General features: G+C 33.4%; 1 protein-coding gene across 4 annotated transcripts in view; it reads left to right on the top strand.

Moving 5' to 3' along the window:
* Window positions 1-736: 736 nt before the first annotated feature.
* The window catches only part of LOC126780498 (putative serine protease K12H4.7), a 56,437-nt gene continuing 36,103 nt past the window's right edge, over window positions 737-21,070 (top strand). Inside the window, exons 1-9 of one of the 4 annotated variants that reach the window (XR_007670509.1) lie at window positions 739-1,054; window positions 1,237-1,424; window positions 2,568-2,803; window positions 3,020-3,155; window positions 5,104-5,251; window positions 5,395-5,554; window positions 6,008-6,140; window positions 12,304-12,473; window positions 12,847-16,937. Coding sequence is in view for 2 of the 4 variants with exons in the window: in XM_050505050.1 (XP_050361007.1) it covers window positions 842-1,054; window positions 1,237-1,424; window positions 2,568-2,803; window positions 3,020-3,155; window positions 5,104-5,251; window positions 5,395-5,554; window positions 6,008-6,140; window positions 12,304-12,473; window positions 12,847-12,959 (1,497 nt within the window). In the remaining 2 variants the exon portion in view is untranslated. Of the gene's footprint in view, window positions 1,055-1,236; window positions 1,425-2,567; window positions 2,804-3,019; window positions 3,156-5,103; window positions 5,252-5,394; window positions 5,555-6,007; window positions 6,141-12,303; window positions 12,474-12,846; window positions 17,365-21,070 lie in introns of those variants that run through there. The other 3 variants (XR_007670508.1, XM_050505050.1, XM_050505049.1) reach the window with 3 other exon arrangements.

The raw sequence follows: 21,070 nt of genomic DNA on the forward strand, positions 1-21,070 counted from the left end.
GTGCTTTTATATTTAACCGGTCATTCACTTTTTTATTTTTATATTAAATTTCAAATTACTATTAATTTTATTAAGATTTAAATGTTTCTGTTTAATTTATTAAAAGATTTATTAATTAATTTTTGGCACCTTTACAATGTCATAAATATACACATGACAGTTTACATTATTCTCATACTTTATTATAGGTATAGAAGAAAATAAACACTTGAATTGATCTAAAAAATGAGATTTTTCTATTTTACAGTAGAAAATAATATTATTGATGCATTTAACGACTGGAGAAAAGTAAAACTAGCTCATATAACGTCATATTGTACATCAATAAAATGTTACTTTCGTTTTAGCGTGCGGCAATAATTAATAAATGTCTTATGCATTTATTTTACTCATCCATATACATTTTTTCATGTATAATATTATCATTGTACAAGTCAAATTTTTATTTAAATGACAAAACCCAAATATCGTTATAATCTTAGAAAGTGTACTTTCTAAGATTATAACGATATTTGGGTTTTGATAAATAATTTGCAATTCATAAGGATTAGTAAATTTTATAAAACCGACTATGCTACATCACAATTACAAACATTCTTTTATTATTTTACAAACACACATAATTACAAATATTATCTTATATTACTTAAGTAAAATTAGGAAATTACCAATATTAAAAAAAAACAGGAACTTATGTGTAGCGCAGACCTTATAATCGTTGCTATTTGAATACCTAATTATTTAGTAAACCATTTTACGATTTGCTCTTCAGTCGTCACTCTGTAGATAATTTTGCTTATTCTGTTTATTTTTTTAGGACGTTAATGTCTGCAATCACAAAATGTCCCGATACTTTTATATTATTTTGCTAATATCTACATTAATTACTTTAATTCAATGCAGCAAACAATTTCGACTTGGTCGAAGTAAAGGTGGTAACTTAGGAGCACCGGCTGGAGACGAAGATCAGAAAATTCATAATTTACCTCCTAAACAATGGTTTAAACAAAAATTAGATCATTTTTCTGCGACAGATTTGAGAACATGGAATCAAGTAAGCTTGTATAAAATAAAGTATATTAAAAAATATTTATGTTGTTATCTCTATAACAAAAAAAAATTATTATTATAATATTGTTGTCTAATATAATAATAGCATTATTTCATGCGTATTTTTGTATTTATTTAAATATTTTGGTTGGTTTGGTTCCTTAATATTGATATTTTTCATTCCAGCGATATTTCGTCAATGAAAGCTTTTACGATTTTAATAACCCTGGACCAGTTTTCCTCATGATTGGTGGTGAAGGGCCAGCTGATGCAAGATGGATGGTAAAAGGCCAATGGATAGAATATGCCAAAATTTTCAAAGCTATGTGTATTCAGTTAGAACATCGCTATTATGGAGAAAGTCACCCTACTCAGTAAGTATAATTAATCTACATAAAGATGCTTAAAAATCTAATTACAACATCTTACAATTATATATTTCTATAATTTACTTTAAGTTTTAAGAAGAGATGATATGAATTATACTGTTATACTGTATATAAATACAATTAATTTTTAACAAGTTTATAAACACAAAAACATAAAAGTTTTCCCAGCTAAATGCAGGCATGTTTAGTTTTTGTGTCTAATATTTATATTTATGCCCTATTTCAATTTTAATACATTTTAATTTCCAACTTTAAAAATCATGTCTCTTAGTGAATCTACAATCCACGTGCATACCTAATGTTCTTGTAATATAATATTCATACATATACATGAAAATATAAAGTACAGTTATTAGATAAATAATAACTAAACAGTTTATGTGCAGTAATAAATAGCTCAGATAAAATTGTTTGTGTTATTCCTTATCAACTGAATAACCCCAATGATAGAAATTTCTTTAAATTATTAGTTTGTATTATCATATTTGTTATGAAGGTTATGAAGGTCATTTAAATATACTAATATTGTTTGTAAAAATATGATTTTATAAAAATTAAGGTTATGAAGATACATTTCAGTAAAATTTTACATTGAAGACTTTTATAATGCTTAAATATCTTACTTTATGTCTACCCAAACTCAAGGGGTAGCTGGGTATTAAATATTGATGTTATTTTATAAAGGCCCCTGTTTGTACAATTAATGAAGTCTGCTTTATCAAATAATGTGCTTTTATTTATGATTAATTACAGACACTTTTTCAAGGTCTCAACTACTGCAATGGTTTGATAAAAGATACCATCTCTTTGTGTTCAAAATTTGAGATGAATCTATGTTGTTTTTATTAAAGACATTATTAATACAATCAAACACAGATTCTGAAATGTTTTATAAATATTAGATCTTAAAGAATTATTAATTTATTAAAGAATTAAAGAATCTTAAAATTAGTACTTCAATCATTATTGCTAAAAAATTTTTTTCAAGATTGTTCTTATATATCCAAATTCATGAACATTCATGAATAATAATAGGCAGAATTGTAACAATTTTTAACAGAAAGCTACTTGTGACAATTTTTGATATTAATATTAAGAATGAATTGAATTTGTATTGAATTATTTTAGTGACATCAGCACAAAAAATTTGCAGTACCTCTCTTCACAGCAGGCACTTGCAGATTTAGCATACTTTATAAATAAAATGAATGATAAATATAAGTTCAATAAACAAGTGAAATGGGTTGCATTCGGTGGATCTTATCCTGGCTCCTTGGCCGCATGGCTGCGACTCAAATACCCACATTTAGTACATGCGTCTATATCTTCAAGTGGGCCATTGCTGGCAAAAGTAAATTTCATGGGTAAGTTAATATAATGCTATTATCTATATCGAAATAATATAATTAATTAATTCCTAGAGAAATTTAGATTGTACGTTATAAATGATATTAAACTAATGTGTAATAAGGAAATATTTACAAAATGTATTCAAAAAAATGATATCTATCAGAGAGTTAATTTTCTGTAAAAGGTAATTTACTTATTACGATAACACAAATTTGTTTCTCATTTTACAGAATACTATCAGGTTGTTGTGAATGCATTACAAGAAAAGACTGGTGGTGATGAATGTGTAACACAGTTAAAGCTGGCGCATCAACAGATTGAATCAATGATAAAAACTGATCCTCAAACTATTGAAAAGGAATTTAGGTAACAATTGTTCAAATATTATTCATATTAAACAATTCCAAAGTAGAAGGAGTAAAGATAAATAAGCAAATAACCTTGAATTGACGTGACGTCATTGGCCAATATGTAAAATAATTTTTGGCTTTCAGCATGGACTTGTGAAATAATAGCGTTTTAGTGATTGTGAGGTTCTTATTACGACTTTGGAAGTAAAAATATAGTCAATATAAGTAGCTAAGTGAAATACTATTCTTTTCCACATTTATTTACTTTAAATAAACTTGTATTAATTGTAAACTGTATGTTGTGCATAATGTAGCTGAGTTATTAGCAAATTGCATAGATTCAAATCTCAGGTTGATTTAGCTTTACTCCTCCTATTGGTATATAATAGAATGATAAAATATTTGTCAGTTTCCATTTTAGCAACTGTTTGCAATTCTTCTAAATATCACTAATAATTACACAAGATTGTAACAGTTTTTGTCACTGCTGTGTTGACAGCAAAAATGCAAATATTCCTTTCGTGGAGATGCAATTTTATGATAACTGTTCAATTGTGAAAGTCCCCTTTTTACATGAAAGCGATGTAAATTAATAATGCCAACCTTGATGTGTCCGTCAACGAAGAAACTAATTTCTTAGCTTCTGGAATAGAAGTGAAGATGGCTCCCGAATCCAGATGTATGTAACCCTGTTGCTTGATGTACAGTACAATCGGTTTGAAGAGTCGGATGTATGTAGGAGTAGTACGGTTTTTATTAGGGAGTCATTTAAATTCGAGGTACTTTTATTTGAAGTGTCTTATCCGTTGTCACAGTATTTTTGAACGAATTGTGCTATTTTTTGTCGCGCACTATGTTGCTTGCACAAGGAAAGCCACGAGCGCTTTAGATAGCGCTGGCGCACATGGTTATAGCGTTGGAATTTACTCTTAGATAGCCGAGATGGCCCAGTGGTAAGAACGCGTGAATCTTAACCGATGATCATGGGTTCAAACCCGGGCAAGCACCACTGAATTTTCATGTGCTTAATTTGTGATTATAATTCATCTCGTGCTTTACGGTGAAGGAAAACATCGTGAGGAAACCTGCATGTGTCTAATTTCACTGAAGTTCTGCCACATGTGAATTCTACCAACCCGCATTGGAGCAGCGTGGTGGAATAAGCTCCAAACCTTCTCCTCAAAATGAGGAGAGGAGGCCTTTAGCCCAGCAGTGGGACATTCACAGGCTGTTACGGTTACGGTAGACGTTAGTCAGTTAGGCAGACGCTGGAATTATCGAAATGAACGACTTACCCGAGAATTTTATCTGGAATTTTATAAGCGAGGCGTGGAGTAGACAGTACAACAAATAAATAAAAAAAGACAAATCAATAACTGTGACCCTGTAATTAATCGATATGATTACGCGAAATCTTAAATAATCTACAATTTTCATAAAGGATTCGCGAAAAAATGGCGATATTATTTAAATATCGGCGAATATCTTTGCTGCTTCTTAGGTCGTAATAGGCTAAAGGTGCGTTCAGAACAATCTAAGGTATGTCATTTCATTGCTACCATTTTTTTTTTTTTTATAAAATATGTTGGCGGAAGAGCAAATGGGCCACCCGATGGTAAGTGGTTATCACCGCCCATAGACATCTCTCTTGCATATTTTGTGAAGTCGATTATGACGTAAGTGGGGTTTAGTAATTAATATTAGTAACAGTCTTGTACCTATCGGTGAAAAACCGCTTCGGAGAGGTTACAAACATACGTAACAAACTTGCATGTAAAAAGGTTCTTAGTGAGTTAGGATTTCAACATAATCTTAAAAATTTTCGAGTAATGATTGAAATAATAAAATTATTTATTGGTACAGCCAATATCCATAATAATCACAATAAACTGTTGCTTGTATTTTAACAGTGGTCTTAATATAACAATGACTTTAATTATTATGAATCCACTACCACTATTCAGGGTCTGCAAACCTTTCTCTAAAGCTTCAAAGAATGACATCAAGAACTTTTATAACTCCATCGCAGATGATTTTGCTGATCTCGTTCAATACAATGAAGATAATCGCATGAGTGCTGATATTCGTTATAAAAATTTGACTATAAATACGGTAATTGCTCTCGGCACTAGCAATTTTTTTTATTCTTTTTTCATAATTAATTGTTTTTCGTAACTAAATGTTTTTATTCATTTTCATTATAATATTAATTTTAAATCATTTATTTTGACTAAAACTCGTATACAAATTTTTAGGTGTGTCAAATGATAACAGAGCCTAGTGGTAAACCAGCGTATCGTAAGCTGGCGGCTTTTAATTCAATAATACTAGAAAAGTCAAACCAAACCTGCTTGGACTACAGCTACGACAATATGATTGAAGAACTACGAAATGTCACTTGGGGATCAGAAGGAGGTATGTATCAATTTATTCAACCTTTGTTCAAATAACGATAAAGTATATCGTGTTATCATCATTAGATGTTCTTGTAACACTTATTTGGGTTGTGTAAAGTATGTATACACAGGATTTGACCGTTATTTGAGGGGCTACACTTGACGCCTGACCTTAGGAATTCCTCCCTCACTGGTGGTCTCCCTTCACTGGTGGTCTCTGTAAATGAGTTGCTGTGTTGATGAGTTGTTGTTTTGACCACACGGCATAATTATCTTGAATCATAAAAGTAGCAGCATATAAATGTCTCATTTCGAAATTGACTCCTTGACCTCCCTTAACACTGGAAATTACGTTAAAATATTTTTCAAAAATATGAAAATGTTGCCTGTCCTTTTTTATAATGATTGACTTGATGACTAAAGTTGTTTTAATACAAATATAGGATAAAACATAATTATTTTTTATTTCTAGCTCGACAGTGGATGTACCAGACCTGCACGGAATTTGGTTTTTACCAAACATCATCAGGAGAAGTGGAAGTTTTCGGTGATCATTTCCCTCTAAGTTTCTACATTCAACAATGTCAGGATGTATTTGGACCCAAGTAAGTGAATTTTGATTTTTTATCTGTTTATTGTAACACAGATTATTAATGTTGAGATCATATTTATTCTATCTATTTTTTTTTCCTATTCTATATATTTATTATTCTATCTTCCTATTCGTTGATCAATGATAAATTGTTATTTACCTGATGGTCGTTTTTATTTCTTTTATTTCTTACTTCATATAGTTTTTATACCGTCACTTTTTAAGTTTCCTCTTTGTATACGTATTGATCTTTTATTGTTCCTAAATTTTTGTTAATAATGAAATTAGTTGTATATGTACAATATACTTATATAATGCCTATATATAATAAAATGACTTCAATATTATTGAATAATTATCTTAATAACTAATACACGTTAGCTTTTTTGTAATGTGACCGTGAAACAACAAGGATGTTTGCTAAGTGACATTTCCCTTGGCGGTTTAAAGCAATTCTAGATTTGCTTAGCTTCTCGAAGCTAAGCAAATCTATGTATAGTCATAACTTACGATCTCTGAAGTTTATGATTCTGATAATTGTTAACAACAAACGGCTGACTAGCTGCAATGCTCTCTTTTGTAATATCATTTAGTTAGCCTATCTATCGCACAAATCAATATTTTTTGAATATGCCTTTTATTATTAGCATAAGTTGGTGCTTATGCTAATAACAGCGAATCAAATTTTCCTTTATATAATAAAGGTAGAAACATATTAGCAGTATTTCATGGTGAATTAAAAATGCGTTTGTTCTGAGCGATAACACACAACTAAACGAATGACTCGCGTTAATCATCTGATAAAAATTAATCTGAATAATCGTTTTGAAATGAATCTTTTTACACATGCACACGATAATAGAAATTTAGTTACAATAGCAATCAAAAGACAATATCGTGTTCAACAAAGTTGCCTTAGACAAATCATAGAAACTAATTATTAATGTAATCATGCGTCCTTACACAGGCCATATATACTTTAAGAGTGCCACACCTGCATCTGTCGTCTGTCTTCTCTTAGTAAAACCGTATTGTTCACTATACCCTATTCCAATCGGAGCAGGATTAAAGGTAAACAGACCGTTGATTTACAAATTGGATACGATTTTGTAATTGTTACGCACTGTAAACAGTTCTTGATTAATTTGTCTTAATTTATATTTCACTGTTCCACTTAACTTGTTATTAAACCACATTATTTTAACTTTCGAAGTTCAGATTATGACTTTGCGGATTGAAAAGCAATTTTTTCGCCAATCCATAGTGAATATCATAGAGTATTTAAGAGACCAATGATATCGCGTCAATTGATATCGGTGACCACTTATATCGGTAAATCGCATTCTTGAACACTATCTCTTAGTAAAGTTAATGCGTTGGCAGATAAAGATATAACCTGTAATATTGAACAGGATTTCAGTAAAATAATTATTAAAAACATTAGTTACTTCAACATTCCAAAAAATTTGAAAGCGTTCAGTAACGTTTCTTGTTGCATCTTTACTATAAAGACGGCTTGGCCAAAAAATACCTCATTAAGAAAAATACCTCAAAAGACATTAATACTTTTTACGAAAAACGAAATTGCCTTGTTGTGTATAAACTTAGTGATTCCATTTTGGACTGTCCAAAACTGCTGTCACTTATTTGTATTTCTGGGTTAAATGCTTACGCTTGTACAGCCGTAAAATGTTTATATGTAAAGCTTCCAAATCAGACCTAGGCCATAATTCACCGGTCAATAAAATCATAAAGAGCAACAAGTGTAATTATACAAATTTAGAACGACCATAATGCCACTAATAAGCAACACTTAATTATCCATATATTATTTTTATTTTTTCTTTACTATTTTTTTTAATTTTTTTTTTTTGAAATTTAAAATTTTGTTTTGTCTCACATTTGTTTTTTTGTGTGCTATAATGTGTCTATTGTCTTATTGTTCGTCGAGTTATCACCTGTAATTGAGGTACCACTTTTAGTCGTAATTTTGTCAACTCTGTACTTTCATATATTTGTGTGTACTTTGTTGGTGATCTAATAATTTATTTATCTATTTAATCGTTATTATTTTAATGTTTGCTGGATATATCATTGAAAATATTCCACGTAGTCTTTAGAAGGATTTTTTGAATTTAAGATTTTATTCTTAATATATAATGCTTTGGCATAAATACAGACACATGGTGGATGTGCACCACCACCTCCTACAATATCGTGCCATATCCTCACACTATGAAGATGGCCCCTCCGCTACGAACTTTGGATCTTAGTCCTGCTTCGGCAGTTAGTGAAACCAGAGCGCCTTCGTCTTTTGAGATGCTATCTTAAGGCTCAACTTCAAATCTTACCGACAATGAGGTTTGCCTCAAGCTCAACCCCTTTGCCAGCACCAACGTGTCGTCTATGTAATAAACGATGTTGATCCCTTCAGGAAAAGTGACGTGAGGTTCCACAACATAGGCCCCAAACTAATCGCTGCATCCTTGGGTCCTTGTAACGTCTAGCTTCATGTTCAAGTCGTACCTATCGCGCAGGTAGCCGCTCAACCCCTATGCCAGCACCAACGTGTCGTCTATGTAATAAACGATGTTGATCCCTTCAGGAAAAGTGACGTGAGGTTCCACAACATAGGCCCCAAACTAATCGCTGCATCCTTGGGTCCTTGTAACGTCTAGCTTCATGTTCAAGTCGTACCTATCGCGCAGGTTGCCGCGGTAGGTCACGCGATGGTGAAAAAGTGCACCCCAGATGTTGAATCTGTTATCGATGTCGAAAGTTATAGTCAACTCCATGCCATCCCAGACTACCAAGATCGCAATATCACGTTGACAGTGACGGACGGCCCTGTCGAAAGCCGAACTTCCACTCAGCCAGGGGCCGACACGCGATAGGTGTCCAAATACAGATGGTAAGCAACAATTCGCTCAAAAAACTTGCCGATGAAGACGAAGTTCGAAATGGCTTTGAAATGTAAATGGGTTTTGTTTAGCCTTCCCTTTTCAGTTACAATTAAAATATATTTGCATTTAGGGTCAGTTGTGAAGTGTCCCTACATTGTGTTATACATATCATTTCATTCATATAAACAAACAAATAAACTTTTCGGCTTTGTAATACTATTACAGATGAGGTTGCTGCCTCATTACGTCTCGTAATTGATACGTACTTATAAGTAAGTTGATTATGAAGTAAGACTTTTAACTACAAAATCTTGGCCCGGGTAGCACGCGGCTCACGGGCCGCAGATTGAGTACAGCTGCTCTAAGCGTAGAGTGCCTAAGTCTCTATCTGTCTAACAATAAAAATCGGTATTTTTTTCGGAAAATATTATTATTATTTGTCTTATAAAAAAATCAACTGTACAAAGACAGTAAAAAATAAGAAAACTGTCTCATTTGTCAAATAACATGAGTTGATAAGAGTTGAAGAGTACGTAACGAGAAAACATGAAATGATTTCTTTGCCATTTTATGTCCTTCTTAATATGCGGTGGCGATGGGATGCGAGATTGTTCGATAGAGGGTGGGTACCATGTAGTCCGTCAATATTTAAAGTCATGCGCAGTACACAAGCTGTCCATACAAAAGCTGTATTCACATATCGCTGCAGTTGAGCTAACACCGCGTTGCGAAAATGTCGCATTCACCGGAGCCTACAATTCCAGAGCCATTGTCTCAACCTAATGATGAAAATGTTGAGGAAGTTCCGGAAAAGAAACCGCGACCTCCATTTATCTTCTCGTTTTTCAATTTATTTACTATTAATTTAGATTTTTTCGCTGATTCGTCGGGAAGAGTGGTGTTTTCGTTAGTTTAAATTTTTATTTAAAAGTTTTTTTTTTCTTTTCTTTTTCCTACACTATTATCATCTGTTATGCTCCAGCTACAAATACAAGTTGCCGTGAAGATTGCCAAATTTTCAGTAAGTCATATACAAACAAAATATTTTCAAACGCCTGCTATTTTTGCGAAAATAATCTAATATTTTTTATATATAACGCGAATTATTTCTTTATTTAAAAACAGACACATGTTACATATTGTATATGCGTGCGCAGTTGTTTCCTTAGTAAATCAATATCTGGGCGTAGCCAGTTATGCGCACTAGCTACGGCCAACGCCCTAATATACACAAGCTGTGTGTTACCTTTATAAATAATGATCGCATCTAGTTTATTTCGATTACATCCTAAGATATTGTAATTCTTGATGATATATTTTTACTTTTTTATCAATATTTACGAGCGATTGCAACATTCTGTAAGTATTATATTTCGAAAAAAAATAATATGCTTAATAAAAAAAAGATGTTTTATATGTTTTTGCAGTACGATTTATTTTGTCTTCCTTTATGAGATTCAATCGATTCGAATGTGCTCTGTATGCAAATTTTCAAAATTGTAAATTTAAGAATACTCTAAAATGTAATGTTCAGTAAACACTTTCATAAGGAATGAAGAGTGGGCTGGCTTTAAAGGCCGTTTTCATTTTTTTATAATCTGATTCCAGACATTAAACATTATATCATTATCATTTGAACTCGGTTTTTAAATAAATATAAATAAGTTCTAATTAATTGTCGTCTTTATTACTTTACAATACAATACAATGTAATATTTAATAACTCCTTCATTAAATATATTATAATCGAATAAGTTGAATAACAAAGACTCGATACGTCCGCCGCCATTGCACCACACCCAATGTGCGCGCGCAAAACTAATACGTCAGAACTACGCCCTGCATAAAACTTGGAACTGTTAACTAGAATATATGATATTTACATTGGTAGTTTATATTATATATATATTATATTCACGGAATTGCTTCTCATGTTCACATTATTTGGAACTGGTAGCACTGAGGAAAAACCATTGAATTTTTTTTAATACCATGGACTCACCTATGCGCAATATGAGTCAGTCATGACTAGCTTTTTCTGTCTTAAAACATTTAAAATATATATATTATAATATCAATTGTCTTTTACACTACATCATTCGAATGAATAATTTGTTAGAATTTCTTTTGTGTAAGAAAGACAAGCTATATCGATTAAGCACTATCGGGATCTGGCTATTATAACATTTCGCATATAACAAGTCGTTGAATTTGTCCATCCATCCATCCAGTAATCAGTATCAGTAACAGCCTGTTAATGTCCCACTGCTGGGCTAAGGCCTCCTCTTCCTTTTTGGGGTTAAGGTTTGGAGCTTATTGCACCACGCTGCTCCAATGCGGGTTGGTAGAATACACATGTGGCAAAATTTCAATGAAATTAGACATCCCTCCATTGTATATGGTAAATGAGAGCACCTAATAAAATAAATTTATTTTTATTTATCTACTTACTGAGATTTGTCATAATATATATTTTGTCATAATAAAGCATAAATCCGGTCGAAACCATTAGTATATTTTAATTAAAAGTATATAAGTATTAAAATTAATAAATATGAGAGGGTTTTATTTTCGCAAATAAAACTTTAGTATCATTGTATTGAAAAATACTAGATATGTAAAAATTTTCTCCTATCTGTTGCTTCCCATGCGCGCGCACAGTTAGTTCCATCGCCTCAGAAAGAGTTAAAATGCAAATGGCGAATCAAAACAAAATGTCGGCTTATTGATTTTGTTAGAGATGATTAATGCCGCAATACTCATTGAATTATACGTGCTTTTTTAAAACAATGTTTTACTCTCACGTTTTTAAAGATAATATTTATCTACAAAACAAAAACATTTCGACAACGTTGGCATATTAAGCTGTGTCTTTAAGAATTAGCCACATATTAACATAACATACATCTTATATTCGAATTGAGATTAAATCACTTAATATAAAATGGACAGATATACCAGAAGTAATGAAGCTGTTAGCGTATTTTAGGATTTCAAATTCACGAGAACAATCAAACCGCCTTTTCAAACTTCCGAAATGTACCGCTTGCCTAAACGTGATACAAATTAACATAATTACTGGTCCTTGTAGTGTTACTTGAGTGCTGAAATTCCGATGATTTGTCCAAGGATTTCGCAAGTTAATTAGAAATAACAATGGCACGGATTCAAATAAACCATCACATTTCCATACTTCCATTAGTCGGCCGCACAATAAATATAAATATATTAGTAATATTGACGTGAATAACCTCAGTTTAAATATTGTTTTAGATTCGACGTCGCATTCGTAAACGAGGTCGCGGACTCCACGAACAACTGCTACGGTGGTCTTAACATAGGCATGAAGCGAATCGCATACGTCCACGGCTCGGTGGATCCGTGGCACGCCCTAGGAATGACGAGTACAATAGAAGAAGATGCTCCTGCCATTTTCATCAAAGGTTATTATACAATGACAATTATCTAAGTTAAATTGGTATTTAATTATAAAAGATCTCTCTAAGAAACTGGTCCACACTTTGTCCACACTTCTGGTGACCCAAGAGCTGGCGCTTATTTAGCCCAAAGGCTGAGTCTAGCGGTGCAGATAGCAATAGTGCCAGCGTCTTGGGTACAAAGCCATAGGACAATCGGAAGACGGCGTGTAATGCGTATTTTGTTTTTATTTTAATTTTAGTTATAGAATATATTAATAAAAATAAGATTGTAATAGTTAATAATAAAACATCAATAAAAATACATTTTAATGAACTATTTCATCTAGAACGATACAAATATTCTTTATTAGTTTAAATAAAAAAATAATAATTGTAGGCACGGCGCACTGCGCGAACATGTATCCTCCGAGCGTCACTGACTCAGCTGAACTGGTAGAGGCGCGGCTGGAAATCCGTCAGTACCTCGAATTTTGGCTGAACCTCCCCTGACCCACGAGCCTCTGAAGAAGAGGGACACCCCGCGTCGTGGGGTCCATGACGACGATAACGGCTTCACTTGACTAGGGCAACATATTCGATGACATCTTGTAACACATTTCATGTGTCTATTCCGGTGTTTATTTAATATTTGACGTTATTATGTAATTTTGATAGCTATGGTACACGTAAGTGCGCATTTATGAATAACGCTTATAAAACGTTTTGCCATGTGTTTCTTAGACAATTCGGGCGCGGTATCTTCTGTTTGGGCTCGCTGTATAGTTCTTGATCACGAAGAGTTTTGCCTTATTGGGAAAAAATTGAATGCTGTAACATCTCTATGCGGACATCATAGACGCAGTCGAGATTTCGAATTTAAAGAATCCTCAATTTCAAAAATTGGGGGTTATTACCATCGACTGGTGGTAAATAGAGGTAAGTAAGGATGTACAAGGCACGGGTCATGCGAACGGTAACAGATTGATTATTTTTTAAATGAAAAGTAGACATAGTCGGGAGACAGAAGATAATATATCACTAAACCGCGCCAAGACTTAACGTCTGCACGTTTCATATTTTTGTTGTTCTCTTCTCACAAAGTGATGAGTAATAGTTGTGATACTAGACTAAATTATCTAAATATTAATTAATTTTCTTGTCAAATAATTTTGGAACTGTCTTTTACCTAATTTAAATTTTAATTGATTGTATTTTAAAATAATTCATGCCATGGCGAAGGCGAAACGATTACAACATATTTCAATGGAACATTTAAACTGCAACCACACTAAACATATGAAACTTCGATGGTCATAGATGCGCATTTACGGTAATAGCAGAAATATTATATATTTATATTAAGTAATACCTGTGTGTATTTCGAAGGCATTTATCTTGATATTATGAGACCGGTTAACAGCGGCACGCACACAGTATGTATTGTATTAATCTATTAATATAGGATATAGATGCTTACGTTTTCACAGTCGAAAGAACCGGTTGAGAGTTACTTCACATCGCAAACCACAAAATTAAATACAATAAAGAGAATGACATACTCCCTCCGATTCTTTCGATAAGTGTAAATGCTCCCCCCCCCCCATATTTCAGACGAAATGTCTAAGGGAAAGATTTGGGAAACGTGTTTTAAGAGAACGGAATATATACTCTGGGATGAGATTAGATAATGTGATGGCACATTGGATGGTTAAGATGGTGCAAGTTAGCTGTAGTTGAAAATGACTGTCGGATCGACTATATTGTTTTTATATGATTGCGTTAAGTCGTTTTATTAAGAGTCTGAATGTTCGTAAAACTGTTTTATTGACACCTTTGCTTTGATGTTATATTTACCTATTTATACAATTGACAAGATTATGAGATTTATTTTGACCAAACGAATTAGACTAAATTACATGGTTCTTGGAATTTACAATTGTTTGAACAAACAAATGTTTGTCTTATTTACAATTTATTATATTTGACGTCAAGGAGAACTCGCTTAGCAACAATTACGACAGACATTTAATGCAAAGAAGTAGCTCATTCGCGAAACCCGGGACCGTTAATGTTGGTATTAATCGGTATGAGAGATCTTAGTATGTATTTTCAAAGTACGAGCGCGGGGTATCGCGTTATTAACTACTTCTCGTAGTCGTGCATTACATGATTGGACGGACCATCAGAATTATAAATTACTGGCTAATCGTCCCGGCTTCGTACGGATAGATTGGAAGAAAAATGTATTTTGGATAGGATTTGCGTAAAATCCGTTCGTAGTGATCGTCTACGTCGGAGAAGAAGTAACTGAGAAAAATTTCAAGTCAATCGGGCGGATTGGTTAGGAGATTTCGTGATAAGTGGTATTTCGCTTATATAGTATAGATAAAGAGGTGATAGATTCGATTTGTTATTTATTTAGTATCTGTGTCGTCGTTTGTACACAGACTCATACCCAGGACTTGACTTTATGGCACTTTTTGTTTTCACCATCATTATCGGAAATAACACTAAATGTACCACCTATAGCCGGACGAGAACTTCTGATATTCTCGATGTCACGAGGTCGAATCTACTCAAGTAACAACTCTTACACCGTGTAATCGAGGACATTTAAATCTCTCAGTACTAATCGGATAGCCGTAGTATTACACTTTAATGGTATTCTCGATGTTTGATGCTTTTTACTCAATGTGTAGATCAAATCTATATATAACATCTCGCAGCTGATCCGTTGACAGTTTCGTAGGTTCTCCGGAGTACTTAGAGTTCATTACGTTGCGCGGTTTAGGGTATGTGCCTTAGTATAATTTAGTGTAGATTAGGAAAATATTATCAGTGAGTAGCGATTTACCACCTAGAGGGCCCCGGAGACTTACCTGTCAGTTATAATTCGGCTCTATATTTAGCCTCTAGGCTTAACTGCTCCTTTGAGTAATGGGGCTCATGATGGTCAATTTCAATATTAACATAATAAATTCACTTTGGGGTTATCTTAGCGACAATTTGTTCAATTATTAGTTCAATTAGTGGGGGCAAACGAGCAGGAGGCTCACCTTATTGAATGTGACTACCACCGCCCATTGCCACCTGCAACATCTGAGGGCTTGCAGTTGCGTTGCTGACCTTTTAGGAATGAGTATCATCCTGTCATGTCATATCGGTTCGGAAAAGTCGCCGCCGAAAGCTGGTCCCACAGTGTGGTTGTGCGAAGTAGGATATCCCTTAAATTGTGCTGTTGTGGATTTCATGGCAGCCGTAACAGTAATGATGAGTTTTTTTCCGTTATTGTATTGTGCGATGCGTTACTTGAGATCATTTTATTTTAACGGTGAGATGTCACCATGGTTTTTGCTGGTGTTTTCGAACGATGAACTTTTTATAAGTAGGTACCCATTTTGAGCAACGATTTTTGGAGTGAAATTACGTATATTTGCTAATGAGCAGTGCAAACGATGGAGTCTTGACATTAGAATTCATTTACTTTAAAATAAATTTTGATTACATTCAGAGGAGTTTGATAAATATTTTTGTAGTTCTATCCGACAGAATATTTTTCAACTTTGATAATTGATCCTTTCTTAAAACTTGCCCTCGACTTAATTTAATAGTTTTATTTTTTTGTATTTAATTAAATTAAAAAAGAAATGTAATTCATTGGCTACATTGTTACGAATTATGTTATTTGATTGAAATGTATATGATGTGTTATTTACTTAAGTTAAGTCACACAAATACTGTAAGAATATCAATAACGCGTTCCGCTATCACTGATGTTAAGCACTTATGTCTATACCGACAGTAATATAGGAACGTTATATTCTTATTCGCATACATAATAAGGATTGGGAAATGTGAGCAAAGTATCAGAACGATTAGGAATTCTATAGATATCTTTTTTGAAATATTATAATAGATATGAATATTTAATCTCATAATGTAATGATCGAGCAGCCCACACTAGTGTTGTGTCAGCGAAAGGAGATGGTGTCGCTGGATGTTAGAAGAAAGATTTTTAGGGCTTAAGCCCTTTGTCGTGCGCGTCAGTTGCATTATGTTATCTCTTGATCAATCAGGTCCCGACGGACTTGCAAGCGTTAATGTGTTGCGACAGACCGTATAGCAGGTGGCATGTAGACCTATACAAGATTTCATCGTTGTGAGCTCATGCAGTTCATATTAAATATCGACCTGAACCGTATACATCTACATGTCACCTAAGTACCCATTCGAGCCGATGCGAGCTCTTTCTGATTGTATACCGTAAGTTTTTAATACGTTGGATCTTTCGAACGATGAGGGGAAATACGAAGGCAAAATTATATACATCCATAACAGAATATCGGAAATAATATCTGGAAAAAAATGTTGTCAACGAAAGTGTCATTTTACACAATTGGTCTCTCTGGTTTATCGGTCGGATATATTCCCCCGACACAACACAGCGTGGAGATTATGTAACTTATAGGCATTCGAATATATATGTAGGTATCTCGACATAACTATCGATGTTCGATGCTGTGAACTTTGTCCTTCTCTCTAGAAACTACAGCTCTCTAGCACCCTACGCTGAACTTCACCGCGTAACTGACATCCTATACTTGTATTCTTAAATCAATACTAGAAAATCGAAATTGTTTTTGTTTTGAACTTGTATTGCACATTCCATTTTCTTTTATATTTCCGTATTATAGCAGTTAGTATAAGGATTTTTCTCGAATTAATAATGTCTGAATGTCTGTAATCGACTTAGTAAATAATCACGTAAGCTTTACTCACAAGACAACTGGCAACATCTAAACCAACTAACAAACCGAAATTCAAACGGTTTTTTTGTAATTTCACGTGAATTTTGAAATGTGAGTAAATGCATTTTAACTTTATAGTTTATGGAATAAAGTCGTAGAGTGTCTAACAGTTGTTTTATTTCTTATATCCTTATAACCTTGGTGAGGAAAATAATCGTTATATTTAATTATTTAAAATAAATATGATTTAGCATTAATAAAATTTTCATAATATGTTATTTTACTGCTCAGTTGGCTAACCTGTCTTGAGATTGACCGCCGTGGGCGAAGTTGGTCCATAGGATATTATTATCATTAAAGTGCTAAGAGCATATAAAAATATATTCATACGTACCAACACACGCCCTGCGTATTTTTTTATTCATGCGTTAATTTATTACATAAGTGTGAGTAGTGGCTCATCGTACATTGGTCTCACATTACTAGATAGACCTCTTTAATGGTTGGCCGTTTTTTTTTATTACAGTATAATACATTGGCACTATAAAAATATTATCTATCGCTTCCATCGCCAATGCGTCAATAAGATAGGAAACAATCGCTGTTATTATATTATAATATTATTTAGTATTAATAATTTTTTTGTAATATGTTATTTACTATTTAAACTAGCTGCTCGCTCCGACTTCGTACAGGTAAAATAGGGACTTTACCCCGTGCATTTTTTAATCAATAAGTTTACAACATAAACATTCATCAATCGATCTATTAGCCTATACAATTAGTGCTAAGTGACTGCTTCGTTGGTCTAATGGCTGGATATAAAGCCGCAGATCACAAGTTCCTGGGTTCAAATCCCAGGTTAGGCCAACTAGCAGTAAGGATCCTGAAAGTTGAAAGAGTGTACACTCCCGTGCATCGGAGAGCAAGATAATCAATTGGTCCTGCGTCTGTAACGTACTATTCAACTATTTGTTGTTTAAAAATAATAAAACGTGTAGGTAAATAATTAAGCGTAGTACTGTTCGCTCTCGTTATCCGTGGTTCGCTCACACCGCGGCGTTTTTTTTACTTTTTGCGTTATTGTAACAGTCCTAACGTCTAAATGAAAGGTCCGATTCAAATAATTTAAAGAAGAATTTCCATGTATATAATTAACCTTTATTTATTAAATTAGGTTTAATATCTTTCCATTCTACGCGTGTTTTTATTGACTAATTTGAACAAAAATAGTTATTGTTATAAATTAGATGTATACTGTATAGGATCGCGGACTTTTTTGTATAATTATTACTATAAACACGCAATACATTACTTTTCACAGCGCACGCCAAATCATTATAATATTAGTATCGATAAATAATTATAATTTGCTATAGAAAATGTTACCTAGTCATCCTGTTCCTATTTGTAATTTCTGTTTAACTTTGTGTGTCCTTCTATTCGATTCCATGGCTACATTCTCTTTTCGACTAGTTTTCTATGAAACAAAGCTAAATGTGCTTATTGTATGAGAGTAGTAGAATAATCGGTTAAGACAAATCTTTAAAATATAAACAGCGCCAAATATTATTTTTTAATAACAACTTAAACGAGTTAAAATCTGTTAATTTAGAATTAAATTCATTAAACAATGTGATCCGGGTAATATTAAACTAAAACAATCGGAATACGATATTTTTCTGCTGTAAAATATAGCCTATATTTTAAGTTACACCTCAGCAATATATCGGTGAAAACAACATTCTATTCCGTGCAGTATTTTTTTTGTGATTTGGGTGATGATACAAACATGCAAATAAAAAGACAAAAATATTAAAAACTGTTATTTTGACTTCTGTTGCTTCAATAAATACATGGGGGATGTTAGGTTTTTTTTTCAAAATCTTTAATGTACAGACATCGTTATTAATTAAATAGGTAGATTTTTTTTTTAAAATGATGAGTTTTTTTTTAAATTTCCATGTGCGTCTTTGTACATAATTTTTCTTGTAACAAAACTAACAGTTAAATTATCAAGCAATCGCATTGTTTATTATCTGCAACAAATATATTGAATACTTTATACGTACAAACAAATTAAACAGATAAATAATTATAAAAAATGGGTGATATTTTCTTATTGTACGTATGTAGCTCTTATATTATCTATAATTATCTTTCGACTTCTTTTTTTCCCATCTACCGTGTTGTTAAAAGAGCAATACAATTAAAATATTATAATATGATTAGAGTACGTAAACGTGCAAATTTTATAAATATTTTGTAACACTATACGTATTGGCACATTTTAACAAACCACAATATCAATAAAAAATACTTCTTTAACAGAAATTAGGTTAGATGTAATTTTAGCTTTAATGTTGACTATGCCTCTCATTATCACAAGTCAAGTCGAAAAGTTATTCAATAAAATTACAAAAAATGGACCTATGCTTGAACCGCCGAGGCCGTGACCTCCGCTTTATAATGCGGCACTCTGCGGGCTGAGTTGACAGGACTCTCTATCTGCAAAGATTGCCACAGAAGAAACACAGCGACACCCGCGTTGAATGTGAACTACTTCCTACAGAGCAACACATTACAGGACGGCATTCACATAGAGGTTCTGAGTATTGAAACGGGATGGCGCGATTAATGGATACAGGGAATATAGTACATATAACTAACATATAATTTAAATAAGTTTATACTTACAAAAATATTAAATTTCGTTTTTATACGAGTTATAATAATGAAGGAGGTGGCACCTGTCTGCCACGAGTGCGGTGCGATTGAGTGTGCCACATAGGGCCTCAGCGCCATTCCCTAGCGGCCATTGTAGGCGGAGACTTCTCGCTGCCGAGCGTGATAAATGCTATGATTGGTAGCGAGAAGTGCTAGAAGGAGATGGTCTCTTTCTGCGAAAACGTCATGTCGCAGAAGGAGGCCGCGGGTAGGGGCCTACTTCGTCGAAGAAGACCGGGTAAAAGGCATTGTCGCTATGCCTACCTTCTCCACCCGCTGTAAGTGTCGCCGGGGCTAGGGGATCTCTGTACCCCGATAACCCCCTACGATTTGGAGGCCTGCAGAGGCGGGCCGACCGCCGGGACGTCACGGTAGTATGCGCAAGCGATCTTGTGTCGTCCCCCGAAAAGACGGAGGATGGGTAAAACTGGTTTTTCAATGGGTATTCCGGCGCCTTCAGCTACCGGTGAGTCCCATATACCTCATGTTTGGTAAACGCGTAAATGCGTTTATCCAGCGAAAAACAAGAGATACCAATGAAAATCTATACTAATATTATAAATGCGAAAGTAACTGTCTGTCTGTTACGCTTTCATGGCATGAAATATGTAGCAAGCTTAATTAACCCTAAGAAAGCACATAGGCTTCTTATTTTTATCTAACACCTGCCTCCGACCTAACAAACCGGCGAAGCCACGGACGTAAACTAATTCATTTATATTATATCAATATGTCTATAAAAAGATTCGGAAGTATTTTATTATTTTCGACCAAAGCTCTCAAGATGCACACCTTATCCCAACTTATACTATAAATACTCAATATGGTTGTTTGCGAAGCCTCTCTAATCGTTATTTACATAATGTGAATTAATATTCTAAATTACTAATTGTCCTAATTTTTCCTCATTCAATTTTATATTATAAATTTGTCAAGTTCTGAATCGTACTGTTCAGATTTTCCGGAGTAGAGTGACCTTCATATTAGCATTCGCGTTTCGTGCAAAATTTGCATTGTCGTTATTCTGCCGTCGTGTCTGATTGTTTGTGGTTTTACGTTGCTTTTATCAACTAGGTATTATTAACTATTCTGTTCTAATAGTCTAAGCTTATTAAGTAATATTTTTCTTTAAATTTAATAGCTTAT

This window comes from Nymphalis io, chromosome Z (assembly GCF_905147045.1).
Source record: "Nymphalis io chromosome Z, ilAglIoxx1.1, whole genome shotgun sequence".
Taxonomy (NCBI): Eukaryota; Metazoa; Arthropoda; class Insecta; order Lepidoptera; family Nymphalidae; genus Nymphalis; species Nymphalis io.